This window comes from Nelumbo lutea, chromosome 6 (genome assembly GCF_056320005.1).
Source record: "Nelumbo lutea isolate HS-2025 chromosome 6, American lotus-T2T, whole genome shotgun sequence".
In the NCBI taxonomy this organism is placed as follows: Eukaryota; Viridiplantae; Streptophyta; class Magnoliopsida; order Proteales; family Nelumbonaceae; genus Nelumbo; species Nelumbo lutea.
In genome coordinates, this window is record NC_142689.1 from 15,780,946 (window position 1) to 15,800,155 (window position 19,210).

Consider the following 19,210-nt stretch of genomic DNA (forward strand, 5'->3'; position numbering starts at 1 on the left):
TGATGTAAACACCAAGGGCAGATGTGTCCTTTACTGTAACTAGCATAACATATAAATATTAAGTTGAAGTGGCGGCGGCAGATTAATTTAGAATTTGTCCTTCCTTTCAAACCTGTGTTCTACTGCTCTCTCACTAATCTTTCTCCTCTTTCTTCTTCACTTTCTCTTCTGTTCGAACCTGAAATTCCAAGACTGATAGCAGTCTTGATCATCTTCATGGTATCAGAGCAAGGTCAGGGTTTCTTATGTGAGTCTAATACCAGCCGGCCACATGAGAATCTCCTAGGACTAGAAGCTGAAAAGGTGGAGTTCGCAGACTGATTCTTGGAGATCGCCAGAAGTGCTAGCAGCTGTTGGAAGTTTTGTTATGGTTGCAGAGTATTGGTGGTCAGGAAGGATCAGAGAAGACTAGGGTTCGGGTAACCCTAGAAGGCAGCGAACAATTCTTTTCTTGTAAGTCATTTACTTTTCTAAAAGAAGATAGGTTGGACCTATCTGGAGAGGAAGGCTGAACCATTCTAGGTTTTCATCTCTTCGATTCACTAGGGTTTTACAGCAAACCCTACTGTTCTACTATGATTAAAACCCTACTGGTTTACACCGAACTGTCTCAGCCTTGTTTCTTTCTGCACTAGAGTTTGAAAGTGATCTTGCGGAAAGCCCTAGTGCTGGACTGAACCTTGTGATCTACCTAGAGCTGTCCTTAAGTTTATTGTTGGCATTGATCAGATTCTAGGGTTTCATATTAACCCTATTGCAAGTCTATCTATACAGTACTGATTAGATTGTGCAACTGAATTGATCACTTTAAGGACTGATTAAAACCCTAATTCTGCAAAGGCAAATCAGACCTCCTTCTAAGCTGTTTTTCAGAGTATTTTGGGGTTTTCGAACTCTCTTAAAGGGGTTAGAGCTCTACAGACAACCACTGTTGTGTTTGTTAGTTGGTTTCATATCAGAGTTATCCCAGTTGTGCACATACACCGTGAATACAAATCAGGCCTATACTGTTTTTGGTTGTGATTGGTAGTCCAAGTGCTGTTTTAAGACTTGACCGAGATGGAGTTTAAAAATCAGGCAGAAGGCAGCTTTGGGAGCATCAGTTATGGTAGTGTTTCTGAGATGGGTGGTCAGATTACAACCGTAAATTCAGGTACTCTAGCTTCAGCCTCAGCTCCAGGTGCTACTGAACCTTGTTGGGCAATAGATTCAGGTGCATCCGACCACATGACTAGCTTGCCTTCACTGTTTACCTCTTACCATTTGTCATCTGGTAGGGATAGAGTATCTATTGCTGATGGCTCCTTGGTTCCTATTTCTGGGAAGGGGGACATTAAGTTATCAGATACGATCTCCTTGTCTTCTGTCTTACATGTTCCTAAGCTTGATACTAACCTCCTTTCAGTCAGTAGTATTACCAAACACATGAATTGCTCAGTAACTTTCTTCCCTGACCGGTGTGTTTTTCAGGACCTGGAGACGAAAAAGGTGATTGGGACTGGCTGTGAGACGAATGGGATCTATCTGCTCGGGGAGAGTTCTCGTCGGGAAGAGTCAGTGGGCAAGAGGTCACTTGTTTCCCAGAGTGTGAGTTCGGTTATGCTTTGGCATAACCGATTGGGTCATTTGTCTTTTCGATCCTTAAAGAGTTTGTTTCCTACTTTGTTTGAGTCTGTTGAGTTGTCCCAGTTGCAATGTGAAAGCTGTGAGTTTGCTAAACATTGTAGAAACTCTTATTCATTGAGTAATAAAATGAGTAATCGTCCTTTTAATCTTGTGCATACGGATGTTTGAGGGCCATATCACATTCCTTCTATGGGTGGGTACAGATATTTTTTATTATTTGTTGATGACCATACCCGGTTTTCTTGGGTTTATCTTATGCGTTCACGAGATGAGGTTCCCGCCCTGACCTAAAGCTTTCACCAAATGATCCTAACCCAGTTTGATGCCAAGATTAAAGTTCTTAGATCTGATAATGCAAAGGAGTACTTTGCTAAGTCATTGGCATCTTACCTTCTTACTCATGGGGTTATCCATCAGAGCTTTTGCCCTCATACACCTCAGCAAAATGGGGTTGCAGAAAGGAAGAATAGGCACATCTTGGAGGTGGCTAGAAGTCTTATATTTACCTCCAATGTCCCTATTCGCTGCTAGGGTGATGCTATCCTCACAACGGTCTATCTTATTAATCGGATTCCTTCCCGGGTTCTTGATTTGCGATCTCCTTTTTCCCTTCTATACCCACATGAGGAGTTGTTTTCTATTCCCCTTAAAGACATTCGGTTGTACCTACTTTGTTCAGCTTCTCGGACCCCATCGCTCCAAATTTGAACCCAAGGCCTCCAAATGCATTTTCCTTGGTTATGCACAAACTCAAAAGGGGTATTGCTGCTATGATCTTGTCTCAGGGAGGAAGTTCGTCTCCATGGATGTTACTTTCTTTGAGGAGACACCCTATTATCCTCGGGTTTCTCCTCAGGGGGAGAGCAGTGAGAGTAGGGGTTTAGGTCCATGTCTTCAGGGGGAGAGCAGTGAGAGTGGGGTAGTTCCTTTACCTATTCCATTGGGTGATGGGAGTTGCAATGGTGAGGGTGGCCAGAGGGATCAGGAGTTGAGGGGGAGCTGCAATGGTGAGGGTGGTCCAAGGGATCAGGAGTTGAGAGTCTATCACAGGCGGTGCAGGCAGGTTGATCCCGATCATCAGCAGTCCAGGCCAGCTCCAATCTCATCTGTGGCTCCAGGTCTAGGCATTACAGTCCCAGGACCCATAGAGACTTCTTCTATTGTTGCCATTTCACCTCCTACAGATGACCTTGATCTTCCGATTGCAGTTCGTAAAGGGAAACGACATTGTACCACATCTACAGCCCACTGTATTTCCCAATTTTTATCCTATGATCGCCTATCTCCTACCTACAGGCCCTACCTTAGTTCCATTTCCAATGTCCCTTTTCCAAGAACAGTGCAAGAGGCCCTATCAGTCCCGGAGTGGAGAGGTGCAATGAAAGTTGAAATGGATGCCCTGTTGAAAAATAATACTTGGGAGCTAGTTGACTTGCCCAAAGGAAAGAAACCAGTTGGATGCAGATGGGTATTTACTGTAAAGTACAATGCGGATGGTTCCATTGAGATGTACAAAGCTCGACTAGTTGCAAAAGGGTTCACTCAGACTTATGGCATAGATTACTTGGAGACGTCTGCCTCGGTAGCCAAGATGACCACCATTCGGGTTCTATTATCTCTTGCAGCAAGCCACACTTGGCCTTTGTACCAAATGGATGTTAAAAATGCCTTTCTGAATGGGGACTTGCAGGAAGAGGTTTACATGCAGTTGCCTCCTGGATACTATGATACAGGGATAGGTAAGAAGGTCTGCCGGCTCAATAAGGCATTGTATGGTTTGAAGCAGTCACCTAGAGCTTGGTTCGACAGATTCAGACTAGCTCTTGGGAAGTTCGGTTATGTACAGGCCCAGTCAGATCATACACTGTTCATCAAGAGGGTGGAGTTTTCACTGACACTACTTGCAGTATATGTTGATGATATTGTGGTGATAGGAAATGACAACTATGAGATTGAGTCCCTCAAACAACTCCTTCATCAAGAGTTTGAGGTGAAAGATCTGGGTCCACTACGGTATTTTTTGGGTATTGAGGTTGCTAGATCTAAACAGGGGACCTTTGTCTCACGGAGGAAATATGTTTTAGATTTGTTGGCTGAAACTGGAAAGCTGGGTGTCAAACCTGCAGACACCCATTGAACAGAACCACATGATTAGTGCAGAGAGTGGAGAGCTGCTTGAAGACAAAGTTATGTTCCAGCGGTTAGTGGGAAAGCTCCAATATCTGTGCCTCACTCGGCCAGATATCAGTTATGCAATTAGTGTTGTCAGTCAGTACATGCATTCTCCTAGAACCATGCACCTTCTAGTAGCAGAAGGAATACTAGCATACTTGAAGAGATGCCCGGGTAGAGGTATACTGTTCAAGAACAATAATCACATGAAAGGTGGAGGTCTATACGGATGCCGATTGGACTGGGAGTGTTGATGACAGACGGTCTACCTCAGGATATTGTGCCCTTGTGGGAGGAAACCTTGTCTCCTAGAGAAGAAACATAATGTTGTCTCCCGGTCTAGTGCTGAAGCAGAATACAGGTCCATGGCCAACGGAGTGGCTGAAATCCTATGGCTAAGATTTCTACTTGAGGAGTTGGGTATTGAGTATGAGAAGCCTCTGATGCTGTATTGTGATAATCAAGCAACTATTAATATAGCACATAATCCAGTGCAGCATGACAGAACCAAACACATTGAAGTTGACCGACATTTTGTACGAGAGAGGGTCTCATCTCAAGAAGTATGCCTCCCTTACATCCCTTCCAGTATGCAACTAGCAGATATCCTCACTAAAGCCGTATCAAGAAGGAAGCTAGAAGCGGATCTATCCAAGTTGGGAATGATAAACATTTACTCCCAACTTGAGGGGGAGTGTAGAGAAACTGATGTGGCCACTCTGTCCGTAGGGTAGAATGTACCTAGTCTATTTGTTATGTTTTTCTGTTATTCTAGTATTGTTATTCTAGTTGTTATTTACTTTTCAGTTTAATATTGATAAGTGTTATGATGTAAACACCAAGGGCAGATGTGTCCTTTCCTGTAACTAGCATAACATATAAATATTAAGTTGAAGTGGCGGTGGCAGATTAATTTAGAATCTGTCCTTCCTTTCAAACCTGTGTTCTACTGCTCTCTCACTAATCTTTCTCCTCTTTCTTCTTCACTTTCTCTTCTGTTTGAACCTGAAATTCCAAGACTGATAGCAGTCTTGATCATCTTCACTGTGAAAACTCTTGCCTTCCTCTATTCCCAAATTGTCCAAATCAAAGCAGCCCTAACACACCTCCACTTGATTTTTGCATTCCTCTCTTCCCAAAAGGGAGACATCTTTTATGAAGAGATAGTTTCAACTTGTGGACCAAATGGAAATCACCAACATATTCAGACTTCTGGCAACTGTAGGTCGGATTGAACAAATGGAAGACACTTTTCCAATGAACACTCTTTCTCTAATGAAATGACTATTTCCCACCTCCTCACAGCAAACACTTGTTAAATTGAAATTTCTGGGCTCGAGTGATCCTGAGTAAGCAAGTGCCTTTCTAATGCCACCAACCATGCAAAAGCCTCCGTTCCACTTCAAGTAATGTTTTAATTGTGGTCTTTTCTAGTGTAGCAACTAAATGTTCACTGCATGTCAGCATATTTGTCAATTTCATTTTCATCTGTTGCGATGCTTAAAACAACATATCTATCTATAACATTAAATTTTAAATCTGGATTCTCAAATTACTAATTTTTTCAGGTGTCTAGTTTATTGAATAAGATGCAGTTGCGAGCTGAGAAGTCTGTCTCAAGAGATGGAAACAGTATTGTTGTATCTGTACCTCCAACTAGAAGTGACGTTCTTCATGCTTGTGATGTGATGGAGGTATAACTACTATGTTTTGAGTAGCTAATGATATGAATATTACAGATCCTTGAGGTCCATTCAACATTACTTTTGTGTAACCAAGCATTTATTTCTTTTTCTCTTTAAGGATGTAGCCATTGCATATGGGTTTAATAAAATCCCAAAAACAAAGCCAGCATCATTGAAGCCCATAGCTTTGAACCAGATTAGTGATCTTCTTAGATTGGAGGTATATTCCATTGCATTCTTGTTTTGGTACAGTTTTCAGTTCTCTTCCATACTTTTCAGTTATAATAATGCATTTGCAATTTATTTTGTTGTGCAGCAGCTCATTATTATTTATTGGTCTGCTTTGTTCCACTACATTTTCAGTACTTTGTTCCTGTACTTATCCATGCTATCATTAGCACTTTTTTAACCATCTTCTAGTAATAATTAAGAATGAGGTTTATCCATACTATCATTAGCACTTTTTTAACCATGTTCTAGTATTTATTTTGTAGACATTTATATATCACTTCCCGTGAAAATTTGTGCTCTATATTCATAGTTAAAGCCATTTTAAGGAACTTGTGTTCTTGACATCACTTCATTTTTTGTTATTTTTTTGATTGTTTGTTCTTTACATCACATTGAATTGTTAGGAGATGACCTTGCTGACATTTTATACATGGGCAGACAGACAAACCTACGTGGGCTGTTGGGAGGATAGACCCCAAAGTTTTTGGAGAAAAAAATGTATATAGGATTATGATATATAAGGTTGGTCTCAGAAAATTTCTAAAGGTTTTTGTACTCACCCAAAGGGAAATTTCCTCGGTCCACCTCTCTTTTTCTATGCCTGGTGTGTGTATAAACAGCATGCATCTGTATCCACACTGCCAGTGGATAATTTGCAGGAAAATCTGATCTTGAAAGTTGTGTGTATGTGGCTAACCCAGCAAAAACTTACATGACAGATATATTAGAATGAAACAAGATTCAGCTTTTCATGAATTGGTTAAATGAATATCGTAGTTGCATTTGGGAACATTGAGTAACAGACTTTATGAAAGTCATGCAACCCCTTACAGTACCTGTATGAAGGTACACATCCAGAAACACCTTTTCACAGCATCGACTGTCACCAAAGAGGTTCCTTGGTGTTACGACCAAGGAGAAAAAAAGGGAAGTAACTGAAAAGTTTGACCAGTCTGATCAGGTGTTCTCCTCTTCACACTCCAAGAAAAAAGAATTCTGGGTGAGAAGAAAGAAATTCTGAGAAAAAAAATGTTTCTATCGCTCAGAGCCTTGCTCTGATACCATGTTTTCTTCCAAGTATTAATGGAAAAGTGAGAAGAGAAAGAAGAGGAGAGGAGAAGAGAAGAATGTTTTGGGAGCCAAAAATCTGGGCTGGTGGTGCCCAGTCTTCTATTTATAATGTTGTTATAAAAAAATAAAGAGGGAATTTCATAAATACCCCTGGTTGCACACTTTAATAAAAAACAAATAAAAGATAACTAGAAACATGCTGACAGCATAATAAAATAACAGTAAAGTAATCTAACAACAAATTTGTTTTCTGTTTTCTGTTTTCTGTTTCTTCTTGTTCTTTGGAGAGGACGCAGCTTGCACCTCTTCATGGGAAGCTTTGTATCTCCAGTTCTCTCTCTCTTAATGAAATCTTAAATTATTTATCAATGGCCCAGTAGCCGCCCAATAGTTAAGCCAAGTAGCATCAATCAAGTCCAGTTTTTGTTAGGTTGCTTACATTAGTTTTAGTTTTTATGGAAGTCCTATTAGAAGTCTAGGTTTCCTTTTTCTTGAAGAAGCTGGTTTCTTATTGCAAGTCAGTTTCCTTTTCCTTTTCCTTAAAGAATATAGTTTCCTATTGTAAGTCGGTTTCCTTTTTCTTTTTGGAGTCCTATTGTAACCAACTCTTCCCTATTATAAAAGGGAGGGTGAAGCTTTTGAGAGCAGAATAGATATTTGAAGTTAATTAATTTTCGGGTTACTGTTCACGCTATAGGAATCTGCCTTACTAGAGTCAGGTAGTCCTAGACTCTTTCTCTTCTTTATTTTTTTATTGAATATAAGGGAGGGTCCTAACACTTTCTAATTTTGTGGGTTAGACGGTGTTCCACAAATTAGAAGCTGAATCTTACCTTAAATTTCTGGGCTAAGAGACTTGTTTAAGGAATTTTTGGTGAGTTGATTAAAATACAGCCCCTACCATTCAGTGCTGTGCTACATCAGAAACCTATCATGACAGAAGCAGCAGTGGTGATAAGAATCTTAGGGTTGCCATTCCATTTATGGTTGAGATTAATATGAAGCCGATTGCATCTCTGTGTGGAGGGATCCTCATGGGTATGTTTTTGGGTAATCTGTACTTGATAACGATTAGGGTGGTAGGAGCAAAATCTGAAGGAATTCAATGGAAGGTCAAAGTTGAATCAGGAGGTTTGGCTCGTCACTTCAGTCTATGCTGCAAGGAAGAAATGATGATGTGGAAGGGCACATCCTATGTGGCAACACAAGGTTAGAGAATTCAAATTATTTGTATCATTTCACAAACAAGAGGAAGACCGGGGTAAACTAAAAGACTTTTGGTCTTACCTCTTAAATGGTAACTCTTTGAATTTCGGTCCAAGAAATACAATGGAATTTTGCACATGGGGTGTCAGGTAGGGACAGCTGGAAATTTCATGTGGAAGATGCAAGTGTGGGGAACAGAACTTCAACAGGCATTTACGAAGTTAAGAACATCGAAGGGAAGACGACAAGTTGAGGGGAAGTTGGGGTCAACTTGGGTCGAGGCTTCTGAACCAGGATCTACTGAGCCAGAAGGTGGAGCTTTAATTGATTGCATGAGAGGTTAAGGAGGTGGGCCTAATCCAAGACATTATGGGTCTGCCTGGCTTGGGCCTTATAATGCAAGGCCTTTAAAGAAATCATTTGAGGTTTTAATGAAACATGTGATGGGAGATTTTAACGAGGCAATGGTAGACCAAACCTTTGATCTATCATCATCTGTCGCTTGGAGGTTTAAAAAAGTTGATTCATTGTAGAAGAAGAGATTGATCGTAGGTTGGTGTAAACAAAAAAAAAAGTGGATAGCCAAGGCTGTGAGGGGGATAGAGGGGGCAGCTTTTAAAATAGAATCATTAAGGAAAAGTGTAAGCTCTGGTAAAGGTAAGAAGGTAGTGTGGGAGTGGGTGGTCACTGGGTATTCAAGTGAAGAGGGTTTGAAGTCCTTGAGATGGGGCGCAAAATCAAATGATTCAAGGGGAAGTTTGTCTTTGGATGGGATATCTTTCAAAGTTCCAAGTGAAACTTTCTCAGAGGGGGCAGATCTTTCTATTGAAAGGTATGTGGAGGGGGAAGAAATCTTATTGTAGAAGATCTTGCGCTTGAAGCTTGGGATGTGTTTGTGGTTTCACAAGGTGGTCGGAAGTTTGTAGTAGAAGACTTGAATGTTCAATGAACCTATCTGTCTTTTAGGTGATCAGGTGGTAGAGAAGTGTTTGGATTCAGTTAAGGTTTTAGCTTTAGTAGGTGATTTTGATAATTTGACAATTGCTGAAATTTCTCTCAAATTGAAAATCTATAATTCATTGCCAATGAGTGCAGGGGTAGGGAAGCCGAACCTGAGGTTAATGTTTCTCAGGAAGAGTTAGTGACAGACTCTGTTGGGGACGGTAAGAGTGATGTTGCTCTGGCTAATCCAAAACATATAAAGGATCAAACAATGGACATTTGGGCCATGTCACCCAAGTTTTTCATTGATTAAAGGAAGGTCTTGTTGGGGATGGTCCTTGCAATAAGTTCAAGAGGATATATAAAAGGAAGGGGGTGAAGGCTAGACTTAGAAGTCAGAGCTCCAATACAAGTAGTAGTACTTTGAACTTATTGAAGAATGTGGTGGAGAGGAAGGATTTGAGGCTTCCTTTTGAAGCTCAAAATGATGATGCATTGCAAAGAAAGGTGGAGGCGCTAGGGGGTAATTGTTGATAGAGTGACAAAAATAGAGAAAAATGTGGATTTGCAGAAGGTAGTGGAAACCTAAGTCAAAGCAAGCAAGTTATTGGGTTTGTTGCTTATAGAAGGGGAAGAATCTGCGAGCAAAACTTTTCAGGAATTGGAAAAGAAGTTTCCATTGAGTGTGGAAAGTTTTGATGTTGAGACCTGAGTGTTGGGTGGTTGGTGAGAGGGTTTCTATTTTTTCTCTTATTTTTTCCATTTTTTTCTCTCTCTGAATCAAATCCAATTTTTTACTCGCAAACAATAAGAATAAAATTTTCCTTTCAGCCTAAGTGACACTCTCCTATCACATAGGACCTTGGATGCACGGTGCACCCTTCCATTTTTCTTATTCTGCTTTAATTCTATGGGTGATTAAGTTACCAAGCAAAAATAGTGTTTAAAATTTTCGTTTATAATTTCTATTGTAGTTCCTCCATGCATTCAACAGTCTGCAGCATATTGTTCTCTTTCACATTTCTGGTTCTCTTTTGCTTTTAGATTGCAATGAATGGGTTTACAGAGGTCTTAACATGGATATTGTGCTCATACAAAGAGAATTTCTCAATGTTGAATCGCAAGGATGACAAATCAACAGCTGTGATCATTGGAAATCCTCGATCATCGGATTTTGAGGTTTGTTTACTGCCTGCTTGTCATAGGGATAGATCTTAGAAAATTTAATCATAAACTAAATTCTACTAAAAGAAGCACCAATTGTCTTCCCTAAGTTAATTTTTCCATGTCTATTGTCCATATATGTTCATATGCATTGGTATATATGCTAGTGCATACATGTCTTTTTTATTGGTATTTATTTTGCTTACCGTCTTTTAAAATATGTTTTAGCATTCCTTTTATTCTTGTATCCTCAGAAGATTCTATTATAGAGAAAAGATGGATATGTTTTATCAAACTTTTTTGCATGACTGATCTTTCTCATCGTAGCTGTTACATTGACGGTTATTTATCTTCCATGGTGTATGACTGGGATACTGGTTGAATATGTCCTTTTTTAAGGCTTTGGGTGGACTTTTCTGCATGACTGATCTTTCTCATTGTAAATTTGTAATTTATTGTTAGTTTTATGTATCTGTATTTAGAAATTTGGTCTCTTGAACCTTAATGAAGAAGATCTGAACTTGTTCTGTCATTAATTCTTGGGGCTTCTGGTTGTGCCAATGACATGTCATCCCTTTGGCATCGATTAGCTTTTTTTTAGTATGTTTTATAGGCTTAATTATCAACCTTGCGAACTATTTAAGAAGTTATCCATGAATCATCAATTCTGTGCTCTTTTGGTTTGCACTGATTGCCTTAATCATGCTCGGACTCAATCATGAAAATGAGAAACCAGCTATTTAGTTAACCTTTTCAATATTGATGGTTTGCATGATTTTTCCAAGTCAGTAAATGATCCAAGTGTGAATCAATGTGGCATATATTGGTTGTTGGATGCTATATGTCAAAATTTCATAATTTATAAATCATAATATTAGACTTACATAAAGACAACCATAAGATAATTTAAGGTAAGATGGGGAGTTTCACTCAGGCGGGGAAGTGGCAAGTGGAGCTGGCTATAGAGTCAAAGAAATTCCTATTCGAGCAGGGACGGACAAAGGGCAAGTCGTACTTGAAGATCAGGGAAGGAAATAGGGCAACGATTATTCTACCAGAGGAAGCTTGCAGTTGGCTGAAAGGTTTTGTTGATGGAGTAGTCAATACTATCAAGGAAGAAGGTTGGAAAAACTCACTGAGTTGCGGTGGTAGAAGATACGATGCAGTACTTAGGAAAAATGAGAGGGGCTGGTTCTTCACAGCAACAGAGTATTTTGGCATCAACAAGAAGCAGATGATTTATGTGCCGGAGGGGCCAAGGGAGCAAGGTTGGATCTCCTTTGCTAGGAACCTTCAAGCTTTCCTAGTGAAGGTTGAGAGGAAGGGCGAAGAGCCTAATGGAAGCCCAATGGTTTGTAACTCCACCCCCCTTTGTTTACCAGCGTCGAGTAAGAAGCAGACCCCACTCTGTCAAGAGGTCTTGGTAAACTCTGCAGCTGTTCTTCGGAAGATAACTCTCGATGAAGAAGGAAACAACTGGGAGCACAGAATGGTGTTAAAGGCAGATAAGGTGGTAAGGGATTGGACAAAAGTCCTTAACGCAGTGGCAGAGAGATTGGGTATTGATGGCGATGCTGTTCTTTTGCCGTTTTCTGAGAAGAAAGCAATCCTTGACGTGGGTGGTGAGAAGTCGAGTTTCAGCACGGTAAGAACTGAGGATGGGCTGATACAGATTCAAAACTGGGTCCCAATCTGCAATGAAGTCGATCCAGAAGAAGGCGGTTTCTCCATTAAACTGTTAGGGCTTCCCTTCAACCTCTGGAATGAATCGATTCTGGGAAAAATCACAAGAGCTTTAGGTGGTGTTTTGCTGGAACAAGACCAGAGGAACCTGCGAGCTGTGGAGATCAAGGTTGCAGGCATAAAGCCAGAGAACGTGCCTCGCTCGTTGGAAATCCCCTCTGGTGGCGCCTGGTACAAGATTTGGCTTGCTTTTGAAGCTGAAGCATCGCTTTGGGGAAGACGAACGGAGGTAGGGGATGATGGTGAAGTGGCAGGGTGGAGGACACGTGGCAAGCTAGGGATGGAGAAGCGGAAGTTCGGCAGTATGAAAAGGGAAGAGGAACAGTCGCAGGAGGTTAATCAGTCCCGAAATGCTATATTTAAGGCAATAAATTCAAATATTTTTGAATTAAAGACTTTTATTAATGGTGGTCTTTCCTTTGCTGACGTGGCAAGGAGAGGAGGAGGCCCGGTCGGTCTCAACCGAGTGGCTCTATCTGAACCGGCTGGAAGTAGGGGCGGCCCAGCCTTTAGACCATTGAAGACTTTAAGTGAGCCACGTGACAGTTTAAGGTATCACGTGGGTCGGGTTAAGGAGAGGGAGATGGTAGACAAGACTTACCGTCTATCATCTTCCAGATCAGGTGTGTTTGAAACGAACCAGGTTCAGGGGCGGCGAACAGAAGCTGGAACTAAGTCTCTGAGCTGGGTCTTTCGGCGGGATGTCCACGAACAACTCTCTCTTGCAGTAGATCGCCCAAATCCGCGATACCTGAGGGACAGAACAGAAGAAAGGGAGGAGGATGATAAGGGTTGGTTAAGGTGTAGTCCGAAAGTGAAGATGAGGAGGAGAGTTCAGAAGAAATTTCAAGCAAAGGGAGTTTGGAAGACGATGAACTCCAAGGAGATCAAAGCAGGGAGACTCTAAATCTGACGGGTCTCTTTCTTGGGGATTGGGAGTGCGCACAAGTGGAATCTGGGGCAGATCGGAAGGAAAAGTCAGTGTTAGCCAACAATGCAGGCCAAACCGACGGGGGGCAATTCCAATGCCCACAAGGGGATAAGCCTTCACCAAGTCTTGGGGCCAGGCAAGAAACCGAGATGGTGGCAGATCGTGTTAACCCAAAACTGAACGGGGATACACCTCTGAGAGGTAAACAGTCGGGTAAGAGAAGCAGCCTGTGTAAACCAAATGACGGGGAATGTTTCCCTCCAAAACGAGGAGACAGAAAACTCGAATTTCTCTTTACTGGGTTTGTCTTCCACCTGTCCTCCCTTGCATTCCCCTCTAAACTTTTGGTCAGTTTCAGGTAAATCTGTCATCTCTGTAAATTCGTTTCTTTCTACTGATGAAGTTTCCGTGTCCCTTGTTCCAGATTCCCTCCCCAGTTCAGAGTCTGAAGCCCATAGTCAGAAGACCACAAGAAGTTTTCAGGGGGTGTTGGAAGGGGAGATGAGGGTGGAGGGAACTTTCAAGGATAAAAGAATTTGGGGAATCATTGACAGTATAATGGGAGAAATTGAAATAAATGAATTATGGAGGAAGGCTACAACTGGGACAGAATCGGATTATAGTGGGGAGGCTGAGGGCAGAGTTGAGGAGATGGCTAGGAGTGGAGAGCACAAAGATATTAAAAGAGAGCAACTATCAAAGAGGTGATTAAGAAGTTTGACCCGGATGTGGTGTTAATTCAAGAATCTAAGAGATCTGATTTCAACAGTAGGTGGGCAAGAGGTGTGTGGAGATCAAGGGGGATAAGGTGGGCGACTGCTCCATCATGGGGAGCTTTAGGTGGGATTGTAACTTTGTGGAAAGAGGATGTGGTTGTAGGGGTCGAGCAATTAATAGGAGATCACTCAGTATCTATGAAATTCAGGCAGGTGGCAGATGGTTTTGATTGGGTCTTAACAAATGTATATGACCCCAACGACTACAGACAGAGAAAGAAACTGTGGAAAGAAACTCTGGGAAGGACCCTGGTGCGTGGGAGGGGATTTTAATGTAGTGAGGTTCAAAGAGGAAACAAATAATCTGAGTCAGAGGGTGACTACAGGCATGAGGAATTTCAATTAGTTTGTGGACACCTTTGAGCTTAAAGAAATCCCTCTTCTAAATCACAATTTCACCTGGTCCAACCTACAATCTAGGCCGTTTTGCTCCAAGCTAGATAGATTCCTGTTTTCAACAGATTGGGAAGAGCATTAGAGGAATCTAACTTCTAGGGCACTCCCTAGACTTACCTCAGACCACTGGCCCATAGTGATGTGTAAGGAGGAATTAAGAGGAGATGGACCTACCCCCTTTAGGTTTGAGAACATGTGGCTGTCTCATCCGGGATTCATTGAGAAAATCAAAGACTGCTGGGAGCAATGTAAGTGGGAGGGTATGAAATTCCACAAGAAGCTTTAATTTCTAAAATCCAAGATAAAGGAGTGGAACCGACTAGAGTTTGGAAGTTTGGAGGAGAGAAAGCATACTTTGCTGGAACAATTGGAGGACTTGGATTTGAAGGAAGTAAGGGGTCCCTTTGGAGAGGAAGACAGAGAGTTGAGGTGGAGTGTGAGGAGGTAGATGGAAGACCTTTTGCTCCAGGAGGAAATAAGTTGGAGACAAAAATCTAGGTGCAAATGGTTAAAGGAGGGAGATAGAAACATGAGGTTTTTCCATTCTTTGGCAAATAGCAGAAGAAGGAAGAACTTCATTTCAAAATTGGAAGTCGAAGGTGAAGTAATTTCCCACCAAGTAGAAATAGCAGAGGCCTTTGTAAATCATTTTAAATCTATTTTCAGAAGGCCGATAAATGTGAGGGTTTGGCTGGAAGGGTTGGATTGGCCTACTCTAAGTGTAGCGGATAAGGAGGGGTTAGAAAAGGTTTTTGATATAGAGGAGATCAAAGAGGCAGTGTTTATGATGGATGGGACAAAAGCTCTAGGCCCAGATGGATTCACAATGGCTTTTTATCAGGATTGCTGGGATGTTGTGAAGTAGGACATTATGCGGGTCTTTGAGGAATTTCATAGGAGGGGAATAATCAATCGGGGCTTAAACTCCACTTTTATTGCTTTGATCCCGTAGAAGAAAGAGGCTTCACACCCTATCGATTTTAGACCTATCAGTTTGGTGCATAGTCTGTATAAGATAATTGCAGAAGTGCTGTCTCTAAGAATAAAGAAAGTTCTTCCTTCTATTATTGCACCCAATCAAGGAGTGTTTGTGAAGGGGAGGCAGATCATTGATCAAATCTTGATTGCAAATGAGAGTTTGGAAAGTTTCAAGAAGTCCAAGAAGAAGGGTGTGGTCTGCAAACTAGATTTAGAGAAGGCCTATGACCTAGTTGATTCGTCTTTCCTGGTGGAGGTGATGAGGAGTTTTGGGTTTGGAAACAGATGGTATAAATGGATTTGGGGTTGTATTAAGAGCTGCCACTGTTCAATCTTGGTGAGTGGAGCTGTAAGGAATTTCTTTCCTGCCTCGAGGGGAATAAGACAAGGAGACCCACTCTCCCCTTCCTATTCACTCTGGTTGTAGATGTTTTGGGCAGACTGATTCATAGAGTTGATGTGAGGAACTTAGTAAAAGGGTGGAGAATAGGAAGGGAGCAAGTACCACTAACACACTAATAGTTCGCAGATGACACAATTCTTTTTTGTGAAGGTGGGGACATAAATTGGATAGGGAACCTGAAATTGGCCATACAATTATTTGAGCAGATGTCCAATCGAAAAGTGAACTTTGATAAGAGCTGTTTGGTGGGAGTGAATTTGGAGGAGAGAGAGGTAAGTGAATATGCAGGGTTATTAGGGTGTGCAATATTGGATTGGCCATTGACTTATTTGGGTCTCCCTTTAGGAGATAACCCCATGAAGGACAACTTCTTGAACCCATTTCTGGAAAGACTTGAGAAAAGGCTTGCCTCATGGAGGAAAAATTATCTTTCTCTAGGGGGGAGAATCACTTTAATTAGGTCTACCCTAGCTAACCTTGCTGTTTACTTTCTGTCAGTGTTTAAGATTCCCGCAAAGGTCTCAAGTAGAGTGGAAAAGATAATGAGGGATTTCTTGTGGGAACCAGGAGAGGAGAAGAAAGACCATAGGGTGAGTTGGGAGGTGGTGACTAGAAGCAAGCGGTTAGGAGGGCTTGGGATTGGGAATATCAGGAAAAGAGGCATGGCATTGTTGGGGAAATGGTTATGGAGGTTTCCAATTGAAAGGGACAAACTCTAGACAAAGATTGTGGCTAGTATACATGGGTTGGAAGACAATGACTGGGATCCAGGAATCTTGGCAAGGACTACATCTGCTTCTCCTTGGAAAGCTATTCATGATTTGCTTTCGGTTTTTCCCCTTGGATAATGTATGATCTGAACTCTGGTAATCTCGTAAAATTCTGGGAGCAGCCTTGGGTTGGGGACTCATCTCTAATGGACCAATTTCCCTCCTTATATGCATTGTCAGAACTGAAGAATGAACCCATTTCTTCTTTCTTAGTTCTTTTTGATTCTAATTCCGGTTTTGGATGGAATCTAGGGTTGAGGAGAACAATAAGGGATACGGATTTGGGGTGCCTATCGTCTCTACTAGCCACCATTGAAAATGTTTTCTTAGACCCAAGTAAGGATGACTCCAGAATTTGGACCCTATCCTCTAATGGTTCCTTCTCCTGTGCATCGTTTTTTGAGACCTTGGTCCATCCTCTTGCTCCCTTTGGCCTTTCCTTCCCTGTTAATGAGACTTGGAGTAAACCCATTCCTCCTCGGGTTGGTAGTTTTTGCTGGGAAACTTTCCTGGAAAGAATAAACACAACCGACTTGCTTCAAAGAAAGAGACCTAATTCTTGTTTACTTTCCAATAGGTGTGTTCTTTGTAAAGCTAATGGGGAAACGGCTTACCACCTTATGGTTACTTGTCCGATTACTAAGACTATTTGGGAATGGGCTTCATCCTTGTTTGGATGCACTTGGAATCCCCCTGTGAGTTTGCAAAGCTTGTTCTCTCCCTCGTTCTCTAGATGGCCTAAGAAAAGATGGAAGATCATGTGGAGAAGCATTAGAGCAGCTGTGTGCTGGTCCGTATGGGAAGAGAGGAACTCTAGACTTTTTTCAGACAAGGAAAGATCTATGGAGAATTTAACTGAATTGATACACTTAAGGGTCAGTCATTGGCTGAAATCTTTGGAGCTTTTTTAAGAGTTCTCCATGGCTGATCTTTTGAGAAAGTGGAAAGAAGTTGCTACCTCGGCTCAGTGCAAAAGGACCTCTAGACCTTCTTGGGCCCCCCCTCCTTCAGGATTCATGAAACTGAATTTTGATGGTTGTAGTTTGAGGAACCCTGGCCCTTCTGGGATTGGGGGAGTTTTCAGAAATGAGGCTGGGATTATTTTTGCCATGTTCTCTGGCCCTATTGGTGAGGGTGACTCTCTTAGGGCAGAGATTTTAGCAGCTTTGTAAGGAATCAAAAGAGCAAGAGAGTTAAACATTTGGTGCTTTATCATTGAAGGGGACTCGGAGGTGGTAATTAGGTGGTTGAAGGAAGACAGCAATGGTTTGTGGAGCTACAGAAATGAAAAGAAAAAATTTAAACGGCTGAGTACGGATATTGAGGTGAAGTACAGCTGGGTGAAGAGAAGTGCTAATTCCATGGCTGATGGGTTAGCCAAGCAAGGGGTGCTTAAGGATTCTTTGTTTTGGGCCACTTTTTAGCTTTTTTTCTTGTTCTCTGTTGTGGTGGAGTTAAGATATTTTACCTCCCCTCTTGTACTCAAAGTTTCACAATTTTTATAATCTAATAAAACATTCTGTTATTTATCAAAAAAAAAAGAAAAAATGTTAGACTTACATATGTTCTAGTGGCATCTGGAAGTAACAGCATGGTTATCTTGGAAGTTGTATTGCACATGGTATATTTCAGGCATTTGAGAATTTTGTGCTTAAATATCATAGCATTTTGGTTATTTGATTGCATAATGTAAAAGAATTCTGAAATATGTTAATTTAAAAATATATTGTTTTTGAACTAAGAATTTCCCAAATTTCTTCTATCTAGGCAAGAACTTAAACAAAAACAGGTCATGCTTGATTTATGAGCATTCCCCCACACTACTTCATCACTACTTATGCTGTTGATGTAGGACAGGGAGGGAGTCTTATATTCATAAAAAAAAAGACAGGGAAGGAGTCTTATGAAACTAGGCTCGTGATAGGTGAAAATATAAACCTCTAAAGGACTAACTCAGCTTTTTGCTAACTGCTAGAGAATTCCTTGAAAGATGTGATGAAATATGGTGATAATTATGCTAGAGAATTGATCAATGGTCTCCTTGTCTAAGACCCTTTTCTCCAGGAAAGTAATAGAAGAAAAACAGTCCCAAATAAAGAAATAAGAAATCTGATTAAAAGAAGAAAGAAAAAGGAGACAGCAAGAAGAGAAGAAGAGAATGATTGAGAAGAAAGGGTGAAAGAGAAGTGTTGTTCGTACGTCCTATCCTTTCCATAATTTTCATTAAAAAATTAATCACTAATAATTGGAAATTGCAAGTAAGCCCTTAGTGGGGCGGCTAGCTAATTAAACAAGAGAAGCTAATGTTAACAGGCCCATAAGAAAAATGCCCATTAATAAAACAAAACATAAACATAAAATTACAACACAACTGAGCTATGGGCCATTCAGCCCATCTTCTCTACAATAATCTCACGGGATGCCACTAATTGTAATTGAAAAAATTGGTTTAGATATACATTTCCATGCCTACTGCATCTTCTTTGTGTCAAAACCCATTATAAACAACATATAATCCATAAAACTCTAACAAATGTGGCCATATGCCTTCTCCAAGCCCTGCTTACATATCAGTCCAGGGAAGCCTTACCACATAAAACTCTAACCTATGTTAGTTACAACTTACAAGAGGGCTATCAAGAATCTAACATCCATCCACAAAGTCTCCATGGGGGAGGATATGATGTTTCTTCCTATCTGAGTCTAAAAGCTTTCAGGTCTACACTCCCTGCAGCTTTGTGATAAGAGTGATAAAGGTAGGATTAGCTGCTCTGGTATGGTTAATATTGCTATGGAAATTGTGCATTACCTGGATAAAGTCATCACTCATCATCCTGATGTGCCAAAACCGAATATAGAATGTTGTCAGGATACCACATGGATTGGTGCTTGTCACCATCAATATTTCAACTTCAAATCGTCTTTATAGTCCATCCCTTTCAGCATCAGAAATGCGGTCAAATTTAACACCTTTTTGTTTCAGTTGAAACTTGAAACAGTCATAATTGGAGAAAAGCTATTTATAATATTCCATCATCTAGGGTTTTCTCTATTTATTTTGTATTTGCATTTATTAAATTTTGTTTGTGCTGAGTTATTGATTATTTAATTGTGGC

At 41.0% G+C, this 19,210-nt stretch overlaps 1 protein-coding gene across 6 annotated transcripts in view; it reads left to right on the forward strand.

The window, feature by feature from the left end:
- Window positions 1–19,210, forward strand: part of LOC148847568 (phenylalanine--tRNA ligase beta subunit, cytoplasmic-like) — a 48,390-nt gene that overhangs the window by 20,784 nt on the left and 8,396 nt on the right. For all 6 annotated transcript variants that reach the window (XR_016100762.1, XR_016100763.1, XM_088949807.1 and 3 more), the window contains exons 12-14: window positions 5,367–5,492; window positions 5,602–5,703; window positions 9,978–10,112. Coding sequence is in view for 4 of the 6 variants with exons in the window: in XM_088949807.1 (XP_088805933.1) it covers window positions 5,367–5,492; window positions 5,602–5,703; window positions 9,978–10,112 (363 nt within the window). In the remaining 2 variants the exon portion in view is untranslated. The remainder of the gene's footprint in view (window positions 1–5,366; window positions 5,493–5,601; window positions 5,704–9,977; window positions 10,113–19,210) is intronic.